General features: G+C 46.5%; 1 protein-coding gene and 3 non-coding genes across 4 annotated transcripts; all 4 read left to right on the top strand.

Moving 5' to 3' along the window:
• The first annotated feature begins 470 nt into the window (after positions 1-470).
• HSPA8 (heat shock protein family A (Hsp70) member 8) lies at positions 471-10,801 on the top strand. The gene is made up of 9 exons (XM_064732275.1): positions 471-606; positions 1,663-1,872; positions 3,343-3,548; positions 3,633-3,785; positions 5,854-6,409; positions 7,607-7,809; positions 8,088-8,286; positions 8,533-8,765; positions 10,277-10,801. Exons 2-9 carry the CDS (start codon positions 1,668-1,670, stop codon positions 10,460-10,462), a joined length of 1,941 nt encoding a protein of 646 aa, XP_064588345.1. The 5' UTR covers positions 471-606; positions 1,663-1,667; the 3' UTR covers positions 10,463-10,801.
• Positions 6,479-6,575, top strand: LOC135457568 (small nucleolar RNA SNORD14). Its single transcript, XR_010442750.1, has one exon. It is a non-coding gene; the product is annotated as a small nucleolar RNA SNORD14 (small nucleolar RNA).
• On the top strand, positions 7,917-8,013 carry LOC135457569 (small nucleolar RNA SNORD14). The gene has a single exon (XR_010442751.1). It is a non-coding gene; the product is annotated as a small nucleolar RNA SNORD14 (small nucleolar RNA).
• On the top strand, positions 8,826-8,922 carry LOC135457567 (small nucleolar RNA SNORD14). Its single transcript, XR_010442749.1, has one exon. It is a non-coding gene; the product is annotated as a small nucleolar RNA SNORD14 (small nucleolar RNA).
• Positions 10,802-11,188: the final 387 nt, after the last annotated feature.

Raw genomic sequence — 11,188 nt, 5'->3', positions numbered from 1 at the left:
GGAAGGAGCGATCCCGGCGGGCACGGGGGGATCCCCGGGGCAGCGCCCAGGCTCGCCCCGCATGGCGCCGCCATCTTACGCTACCCCTTCCCCGCCGCTCTCCTTCCCCGCCGCGCTCTATGCAAATCATCCGCCATTCCCGCGCGCCGATTGGCCCATCCCGCCCCATTGCGAAATATGCAAATAAAGGCCTGGCGCGCTACTCGGCGATTGGCTGAAAAGCCCGCCAGCTCCCCGCGCCACGCCCTCCCCTGGTGTCGTCACCAGCAATGCGGACTCTGATTGGTCAAAGCGCGAGGAAAGGCGCGCCCACCGCGGGGTTTGGGGGGGCGCGGGGAAAGCGCATGAAGGTTCGAGAACGCGGGGCCGGCCGGCGCGCAACGCCCCCTTCCGGCGCGCGTCACGCACGGCACGGACCAATCACTGACGGGAAGAGGGGCGGGATCCGCGCGCTGATTGGTCAGAGCTGTGCAAGGGAGGCGTGGCCTTCTGGAAGGTTCTGGGCGGGTATAAAAAGGCGGCGCGGCGGTCGCGGGGCATTGAGCGAGCCGGAGCTGAGCTGAGAGGTTGCCCAGTGTGTGAACGAGAGACCGGGCCGGACTGCGGGTAACGGGGCTGGGGGAACACCACGCGGCACGGGAGGGGCGGGCTGGGCCGCGGCTGCCTTGGGATGGCGTAGGGCGGGTGCTGGGGGCAGCTTTGGGGTGGCCTGGAAAAGGCGCAGGGCCCTCCCGGGTGATTTTGTGGCCTCAGGAACCGTTGTGCTGCGGGGATAGGGAGGGAATAGCGACTACTGACCTATTTTGGGCCGCTGGGGTGCATTTTTTTTTTTTTTTTAATCCCGGTTATTTTAATGCGGTCTGCCGCGGGAGGGGGAGGAGCGGGATCTCCGCTTTCTTTCCCTCCCCCTCCCCGCTCCTTTTAGATCCTGCTGAGACGGGGGAGGGGAGAAGAGGCAGGGCTTGGGGAGCCGCAGCGCCCGTCTTACCTCGCTGGGGGGCGGCCTGGGGCGGTGCCGGGGCCCAGCGGGTGCTGCAGTGCCCGGGGGTGGCGAACGGCCGCGTGTGGGATCCGGAGGGGACGGCTCCAAGGCGGGGGGGTCGGTGCCGCACGGGGCTGCGGCTGTGCTGGCGCACGCGGCCCGCCCGCCGGGGACTCCATTTCCCGGCATCCTTTGGACACGCCCCGCTGCTGGCGTCACGTTGCGCGGGCGGCGCGGGGCACGCTGGGAGTTGGAGTTTCTCGCCACGTGGTGCGGGGGACGCCAAGCGGCGGAGGCGGGGAGTGCAGCGGGGTGCGGGGCTGGGCCCACGTGGGATAACGGGGCTGGAATTCCGGGTCAGGCGGGAACGGATCCGGTTACATCCATTAAAATGGGACACAATCAACTCAAACAGGCTGCTCCCAGCCCCACCAGCCTTCCCTTTAACATTAAAAAAAAAATTCCACAATTTTTCTATGCAAGCTATATCAGCTTCGCTTTTAACTAAAATATTCTTATTTTTCCTTTTATTTCAGCCCCATCTACCCTGCCCTTAAACATTAAAAAAAAATACAGTTTTTTGCCCTTCAGCATTAAAAAAAAAAAAAAGCCACAGTTTCTCTCATCAAGCTACATCATGACTTTTCCATAGATTAATCTTATTTTTCCTGTTTTTTCAGACAAGATGTCGAAGGGACCAGCTGTCGGGATCGATCTTGGCACCACCTATTCCTGTGTTGGCGTGTTCCAGCATGGCAAGGTGGAAATCATTGCCAACGACCAGGGCAACCGCACCACGCCGAGCTACGTGGCCTTCACAGACACAGAGAGGCTCATCGGGGATGCTGCCAAGAACCAGGTGGCCATGAACCCAACCAACACAGTCTTTGGTGAGCCTGTGGCATTGGCACATTATTTAGTAATAAAAAAAAATTTTTTCCTAAAAAAAAAAAAAAAAAGAAAAAAAAGGAAAAAAATTTCATATTTTTAGTGAATTACAAAGTGAGGTTAAAGCCTTTTCTCATTGAAGCTGTATACTTAAATTACTTATAACCTGAATAAAGTTGTGATATTAGAAGATAAAATTTATTTGAGATAGGGAAAATATTTGCTCTATAGTAGGTTTTTCAGGGTAGTCTTGGGTAATCTTAACCAGTTTTTTCAACATGGAAAAGAATTTCATATTTTTAGTGAATTACAAAGTGAGGTTAAAGCTTTTTCTCATTGAAGCTGTATACTTACATTACTTCTAACCTGAATAAAGTTGTGATACAACAAGCCAGAATTTATTAGAGGTAGGGATAATATTTGCTCTGTAGTAGGTTTTTCAGGGTAGTCAGTCTTGGGTAATCTTAACCAGTTTTTTCAACATGGAAAAGAATTTCATATTTTTAGTGAATTACAAAGTGAGGTTAAAGCCTTTTCTCATTGAAGCTGTATACTTAAATTACTTCTAACCTGAATAAAGTTGTGATATTATGAGATAAAATTTATTAGAGATAGGGAAAATATTTGCTCTGTAGGTTTTTCAGGGTAGTCAGTCTTGGGTAATCTTAACCAGTTTTTCAACTTGAAAAAAATTTCATATTTTTAGTGAATTACAAAGTGAGGTTAAAGCTTTTTCTCATTGAAGCTGTAGGCTTAAATTACTTCTAACCTGGATAAAGTTGTGATATAACAAGCCAGAATTTTTTAGAATTGGGGATAATATTTGCTCTGTAGTAGGTTTTTCAGGGTAGTTAGTCTTAAGTAATCTTAACCAGTTTTTTCAACATGGAAAAGAATTTCATATTTTTAGTGAATTACAAAGTGAGGTTAAAGCGTTTACTCATTGAAGCTGTGTACTTAAATTGCTTCTAACGTGAATAAAGTTGTGATATTAGGAGATAAAATTTATTAGAGATAGGGAAAATATTTGCTCTATAGTAGGTTTTTCAGGGGTAGTTAGTCTTGGGTGATCTTAACCAGTTTTTTCAACGTGGAAAAAAATTTCATATTTTTAGTGAATTACAAAGTGAGGTTAAAGCTTTTTCTCATTGAAGCTGTAGGCTTAAATTACTTCTAACCTGAATAAAGTTGTGATATAACAAGCCAGAATTTATTTTTTCAGGGTAGTTAGTCTTGGGTAATCTTAACCAGTTTTTTTAACTTGGTTTATGGCTCAGCATTTTCAATATTTTAGAAGTGATAGCACCGCATTTATGCATATAAAAGAAAGGAAATTTAGTGTTTGTATCTGACTCTTAACAGGGCAGTAATAATGTTAAGGATGGTGGTTAGGATTTTGTGCGTTTTAGTACGAATTTTAGGTTTTTAATGAAAAATGACCGTTATTAACCTATTGAAATGTTGTTTTCCAGATGCCAAGCGGTTGATCGGGCGCAGGTTCGATGACTCAGTGGTGCAGTCTGACATGAAGCACTGGCCCTTCACCGTGGTGAACGACGCTGGCAGGCCCAAGGTGCAGGTGGAGTACAAAGGCGAGACCAAGAGTTTCTACCCCGAGGAAATCTCCTCCATGGTTTTAACCAAAATGAAGGAAATTGCAGAGGCCTATCTGGGCAAGGTGAGCCTGGGGCTGCGGTGGGATGTGATGAGAAGCTGTGTGAGGGTTTGCAGGCTGACTCTGAGCTGTTTGCTGTGTTTGCAGACTGTCACCAATGCTGTCGTCACTGTCCCAGCCTATTTCAACGACTCGCAGCGCCAGGCCACCAAAGATGCCGGAACCATTGCGGGGCTCAACGTGCTGAGAATCATCAACGAGCCCACGGCAGCCGCCATTGCCTACGGGCTGGACAAGAAGGTATGGAGGGCTCACATTTAGGAATAATCCTTTTGCTAATATCTTTTCTTCTGAGAGGCCTCAGATAATTACTGCTTACATTTCCTATCTGCTGCTGTGCACTGGAACAGATACATCTTTGATTGGTCTGGTGGTTGTTTTTAATTAATGGCCAATCACAGCCCAGCTGTCTTGGAGCAGAACAGCACAGCAGGGCTGTGCTCTGGGCAGGGTTTGGGCTGTGCTTTGCACACTCAAATGGGAATTACACTGGGCAGACTTAATCAGCCACAAGATTTTATTATCATTCCATTCCTTGCTAGCCTTCTGATGAAATAATTTTTTTATTGTTTTAGTGTAGTTTTAATATTACAGGCTGGAGGGCTCACATTTATGAATAATCCTTTTGCTAAGATCTTTTCTTCTGAGAGGCCTCAGAAAGGAAATGTAAGCAGTAATTAGCTCACAGTAATTCATTCCTGTGCAGTGGAACAGATACAGCTTTGATTGGTCTCGTGGTTGTTTTTAATTAATGGCCAATCACAGCAGGGCTGTACTCTGGGCAGGGTTTGGGCTGTGCTTTGCACACTTCAATAGGAATTACGCTGGGCAGACTTAATCAGCCACAAGATTTTATTATCATTCCATTCCTTGCTAGCCTTCTGATAAAATAATTTTTTTATTGTTTTAGTGTAGTTTTAATATTACAGGCTGGACAAGAAGGTATGGGGAGCTTTCCTTAATTAGGAATAATTTTAAAATTTATTTTATTAGTCTTGATACATCTAATAGAATTAAAGATATTTGTCAAGTAAATTTCATGTGCAATAACATGATAGAACTTGGTTCGTGGTTGTTTTTAATAATGCCAATACAGCAGTGTACTCTGGCAGGTTTGGCGCTTTGCACACTTCCTAATGATACACTGGCACTTAATCACACAAGATTATTATCATTCATTCTGTAGCTTATGAATAATTTTTTATGTTTAGTGTAAATTTAATATATCATTTAAAATAAAATGCATCTATAAGGTCTTAAACATTTTACTTATAGATCATAAAGTAATATATATCAATATAATATAAAATAATATTACATTTAAAATAAAGTTAATGTATATAAAATCTCCTTATAATTAAATATTACCTTATAGATCATAAAATATCATATAATAATATATATATAAAATTACAAATATTTCATTTAAAAAAATCATCTATCTTATAGGTCTATACTCTTATAACATAAAATATCATATAATCAGTAAAATAATATATTAACATATATATAAATAAAAATATTTAAAAAATCATCTCTATAAGGCCTATAGATATTACTATAATCATAAAATATCATATAATCTAATATATATATAACAGTATATAAAATAAATTTATTAAAATAAAATTCTTATAAGGTCTTATAGATCTTACCATATAATATCATAAAATATATATGAAAAAAAAATTATTAAAATTATATCTATGAGGCTTATAGATCTTCCTTATAGGTCATAAAATATCATAGAAAAAATAATATATATAAATAATAAGAATATTTTATTTAAAATAAAATACCTCTATAGGCCTTATAGATATAAATGTCATATAGATCATAAAATAATATATATTAAAATAAAAATATTTAACATAAAATCTCATCTATAAGGTCTTATAGATCTTACCTTATAGATCATAAAATATCATATAGATCATAAAATAATATATATTTAACATATATATAAAATAAAAATATTTAACATAAAATCTCATCTATAAGGTCTTACAGATCTTACCATATAGATCATAAATATTTAATAAATTAAATTAAAAAATAAAATCTCATCTATAAGGTCTTATAGATCTTACCATATAGATCATAAAATAATTAAAATAACATTTTATGATGCGTATTATACATATAATAAAAAAGTAAGTATACCTTCTGAAACACAGAGTCAGGATTCTCTTCCCTCATCCTGGGCCCGCTAACGCTGCCGCAGGGTCACTGTGTTTCACTACAGGAATTGCAGTATCAGTTTCAAGTAGGAATTAAACACTGGAAGTGTTTCCGCTGTTTCCCGCAGGTCGGTGCTGAGAGGAACGTTCTCATCTTCGACCTGGGCGGCGGCACCTTCGACGTGTCCATCCTGACCATCGAGGACGGCATCTTCGAGGTGAAATCCACGGCGGGGGACACGCACCTGGGCGGGGAGGACTTTGACAACCGCATGGTGAATCACTTCATCGCCGAGTTCAAGCGCAAGCACAAGAAGGACATCAGCGAGAACAAGCGCGCCGTGCGCCGCCTGCGCACCGCCTGCGAGCGCGCCAAGCGCACGCTCTCCTCCTCCACGCAGGCCAGCATCGAGATCGACTCCCTCTACGAGGGCATCGACTTCTACACCTCCATCACCAGGGCTCGCTTCGAGGAGCTCAACGCCGACCTGTTCCGCGGCACGCTGGACCCCGTGGAGAAGGCGCTGAGGGACGCCAAGCTGGACAAGTCGCAGATCCACGACATCGTGCTGGTGGGCGGCTCCACGCGCATCCCCAAGATCCAGAAGCTGCTGCAGGACTTCTTCAACGGCAAGGAGCTCAACAAGAGCATCAACCCTGATGAGGCCGTGGCGTACGGGGCAGGTCAGTGATCACTCACTCTGTGACCCTTTTTGGGTTTCCATCTCAATCCTGTGGGAGATCCCCTTGGACTTGCAATGATGAATCAGATTCCAAAGCCATTCGTAGTTTCCACCAGAGGTCGAAAGGCTGGTGATGGTGCAAGTACCTTCCTTGGATGTCTGAGCGAGCCCTGTGCCACCAGCACAGCTCACAGGGGATGTTTTGAATGAATTTTGATGCAGCCCTGTGCATCAGCACAGCTCCATGGGATGTTGTGCAGGGGCCCTGTGTTATCAGCACAATTGCCAGGGGATGTTTTAATGCAGCCCTGTGTTATCAGCACAGCTCACAGGGAGTGTTTTGCAGGATTTAATGCAGCCCTGTGCCTCAGCACAACTCCCAGGGGATGCTTTGCATGGATTTTAATGCAGCCCTGTGCATCAGCACAGCTCACAGGGGATGTTTTGAATGAATTTTGATGCAGCCCTGTGCATCAGCACAGCTCATGGGTATTTTGCAGGTTTTAATGCAGCCCTGTGCATCCAGCAGTGTTTTGCATGGATTTTAATGCAGCCCTGTGCATCAGGAGTGTTTTGCAGGGGTTTCATGCAGCCCTGTGCATCAGCAGTGTTTTGCAGGGGTTTCATGCAGCCCTGTGCATCAGGAGTGTTTTGCAGGGTTTTAATGCAGCCCTGTGCATCAGGAGTGTTTTGCATGGATTTTAATGCAGCCCTGTGCATCAGGAGTGTTTTGCAGGGTTTTAATGCAGCCCTGTGCATCGGGAGTGTTTTGCAGGGCTCTAATGCAGCCCTGTGCATCAGGAGTGTTTTGCAGGGTTTTGATGCAGCCCTGTGCATCGGGAGTGTTTTGCAGGGTTTTAATGCAGCCCTGTGCATCAGGAGTGTTTTGCAGGGTTCTAATGCAGCCCTGTGCATCGGGAGTGTTTTGCAGGGTTTTGATGCAGCCCTGTGCATCGGGAGTGTTTTGCAGGTTTTAATGCAGCCCTGTGCATCAGGAGTGTTTTGCAGGGTTTTAATGCAGCCCTGTGCATCCAGCAGTGTTTTGCATGGATTTTAATGCAGCCCTGTGCATCAGGAGTGTTTTGCAGGGATTTAATGCAGCCCTGTGCATCAGGAGTGTTTTGCAGGGTTTTAATGCAGCCCTGTGCATCGGGAGTGTTTTGCAGGGGTTTCACGCTGCATTTCTCTCTCCCCTCAGCTGTGCAGGCTGCCATCCTGTCTGGGGACAAGTCAGAGAACGTGCAGGACCTGCTGCTGCTGGATGTGACCCCGCTGTCGCTGGGCATTGAGACAGCTGGCGGGGTCATGACGGTGCTGATCAAGCGCAACACCACCATCCCCACCAAGCAGACCCAGACCTTCACTACCTACTCTGACAACCAGCCCGGGGTGCTGATCCAGGTGAGCAGAGAGCCCTGGGGTAACAGCACACTGTCAGTGCTTCCACTGGGGAACACTTCGATAATTTAGGCCAGAGGTGTTGAATTCTGCAGTTTGTGAATCCCTGGTTGCTGTGATGAAAGTGACTCCAAAGCCATTCGTAGTTTCCACCAGAAGTCGAAAGGCTGGTGTTGGTGCAAGTTCCTTCCTTGGATGTCTGAGCGACCACATCCCTTCAGGACAGTAGTTAATTAACCCATTATGGCTTTAATGACATAATTGGTGGTTTTTGTCCGTAGGTGTATGAAGGAGAACGCGCTATGACCAAGGACAACAACTTGCTGGGCAAGTTTGAGCTGACTGGCATTCCCCCTGCTCCCAGAGGGGTCCCTCAGATCGAGGTCACCTTTGACATCGATGCCAACGGCATCCTGAACGTGTCTGCTGTGGACAAGAGCACTGGCAAGGAGAACAAGATCACCATCACCAATGACAAGGGTAAGGATCTGCTGTCCTGAGGGTGGCAGAGCTTTAAAAATGGGTTTGTCAAGCTCTGCAAGTTGTTTTAATCAGGATTTGGCTGTAGTCTGATTTGTATCTCTGTGAGGCTTTAAATTATAGTATTTATTATGAGGGCTTGTTCTGGGGTTCTTCTGCCTCTCAAAATTTACATTGAAATGTTTGGGAATTTGAAATCATTCCCTAAAAGATGAAGTGCTAACTGATGATTTGTGCTCCCTGCAGGCCGGCTGAGCAAGGAGGACATCGAGAGGATGGTGCAGGAGGCAGAGAAGTACAAGGCAGAGGATGAGAAGCAGAGGGACAAGGTGTCCTCCAAGAACTCCCTCGAGTCCTACGCCTTCAACATGAAAGCCACCGTGGAGGATGAGAAGCTCCAGGGCAAGATCTCTGACGATGACAAGCAGAAAATCCTGGACAAATGCAACGAGATCATCAACTGGCTGGACAAGAACCAGGTTTGTCAGAGTCTGTGTTTGGTTCCACAGGGGCAGTTGAGGCTGCAGGAGGAGCCCTGGTTGCTGTGATGAATCAGATTCCAAAGCCATTCGTAGTTTCCACCAGAGGTCGAAAGGCTGCTGATGGTGCAAGTTCCTTCCTTGGATGTCTGAGCGACCACAGCTGGGCAGCACTGAGGGTTCCCAAGCCCTGCTGTTCCCTGGCTGCCTCCCAGGATTTGGTTCTGTTGTTCTGGAGCAGTGTGAGATTGGGCCAAACCAAGCAGGAATAATTCTGTGTCTAATACAAGCCTGGCTTGGTGCTGGGGCCAAAACCTGGCCCGGATTTGGGCGGGGTTTAAACCCTGGCCCGGATTTGGGGGCTAAAACATTTTCCCACATTGGGGTGGGGTTTAAACCCTTTCCCAGATTAGAGGGGGGCTTAAACTCTGCCCACATTTGCAAGGTGCTTAAACCCCAGCCTGGATTTGGGGGAAGCCTAAACCATGGCCCAGATTTGGGGGCTTAAACCCTGGTCCGGATTAGGGGGGAGCAAAAGCCATGGCCCAGACTGCAGGAATTTAAACCCTGACCCTGGTTGGGGGGCTAAAAAAATCCTTCCCAGATTTTAGGGTGCTTAAATCCTGGCTTGGATTTGGGTGGGGCCAAAATCTGGCCCAAATTTAGAGGGTCCTAAACCCCGGCCCGGATTTGATTGGAGGGGCCAAAACCCGGCCCGGTATTTGATTGGAGGGGCCAAAACCCGGCCCGGATTTGATTGGGGGTTTAAACCCAGCCCAGATTGGAGGGGGCCAAAACCCGGCCCGGATTGGAGGGGCCAAAACCCGGCCTGGATTTGATTGGAGGGGCCAAAACCTGGCCCGGATTTGATTGGAGGGGCCAAACCCGGCCCGGGATTTGATTGGAGGGGCCAAAACCCCCGGCCCGGGATTTGATTGGAGGGGCCAAAACCCCCGGCCCGGATTTGATTGGAGGGGCCAAAACCCCCGGCCCGGGATTTGATTGGAGGGGCCAAAACCCGGCCCGGATTTGATTGGAGGGGCCAAAACCCGGCCCGGATTTGATTGGTGGGGGCCAAAACCCGGCCCGGATTTGATTGGAGGGGCCAAAACCCCGGCCCGGATTTGATTGGTGGGGCCAAAACCCCAGCCCGGATTTGATTGGTGGGGCCAAAACCCCCGGCCCGGGATTGGATTGGAGGGGGCCAAACCCGGCCCGGTTTGATTGGGGGGCAAACCCCGGCCCGGAATTGATTGGAGGGGCCAAAACCCGGCCGGATTTGATTAGTGGGGCCAAAACCCGCCCAGATTCTATAAATGTCTAATCCAGGTGAAGTGTTGCTTCCCTCTTGGGCTGTGCCCCTGAGCCAGAAGCAGCTGAGCTCTGTTTTGTTAAACTGGCAATTTATATACAGAAACGAGCAGGACAGCAGTGCTGCAAACAGCCTGAAACACTCTAAATCCTGTCTTGGGGAAATTTGGAAGGTTTTAAGAAAATCTTTTCCCTTGCAGACGGCCGAGAAGGAGGAGTTTGAGCACCAGCAGAAGGAGCTGGAGAAGGTTTGCAACCCCATCATCACCAAGCTGTACCAGAGCGCAGGGGGGATGCCCGGGGGGATGCCCGGGGGCTTCCCCGGGGGTGGAGCCCCTCCCTCAGGAGGAGCCTCCTCGGGCCCCACCATCGAGGAGGTGGATTAAGGAGCCCAGGAGGGAAATGCATTCCACGAGCAGTTGGTGTTGGAGGAGACACCCCCAGCCCGGGGGTGGCACTGAAGGACCCAATCCTGTAGGCACAGCTGGGTTTGTTTTTTGCCAGATTAATAACTCCATAACTGAGCTGCTGTAAAAAAAAAAGAGAGAAAAGAGAGGAAAAAAAATTAAAAAAAACCGCATTTTTTTTTGTTTTCTGGGCATTTTAAATACTTGAAAGTGTGCGCGCAGGTGGGAGGTGATGAAAACCATTGCACTTTACAGTACTGTAAATGAGTGGGAATGCAATTCATGTCCTAAAGAATAAAAACTATTTAATGGGCATCACACTGTCTCTGCCTTCACTTGTTTGTACCTGTGGAAATAAAAAGAAAAAAAAGAAAACCCTAAATGCAGGTAATTGGTGCTGAACTGAGCATGATCCAGGTGGGTATTGCAGTGGGAAAAAGGGTTTGGAGCCAGGGGCTGTTTAAATATTTTTAAATATTTGGGGTCTGGGTGGATTTTTAAAGAGGATTAAGACCTTTTAGATCAAGTCCAACCTATAAATAACAAAATACAAAAATACTGGATAATTAGATTTTCTTTAAAGAATTACTTGCTGAAATATCTCAACTTCTAGGATGATCCGGAGGTGAGTGAAGCTGGAGAATTTGCTTGCCAGAGAAGAATCTTTCAATAATATTTTCAACAATACTTGACTAAAATGATAGT

This window comes from Zonotrichia leucophrys, chromosome 24 (assembly GCF_028769735.1).
Source record: "Zonotrichia leucophrys gambelii isolate GWCS_2022_RI chromosome 24, RI_Zleu_2.0, whole genome shotgun sequence".
NCBI lineage: Eukaryota > Metazoa > Chordata > Aves > Passeriformes > Passerellidae > Zonotrichia > Zonotrichia leucophrys.
This window is presented reverse-complemented; position numbering and strand designations above follow the sequence as displayed.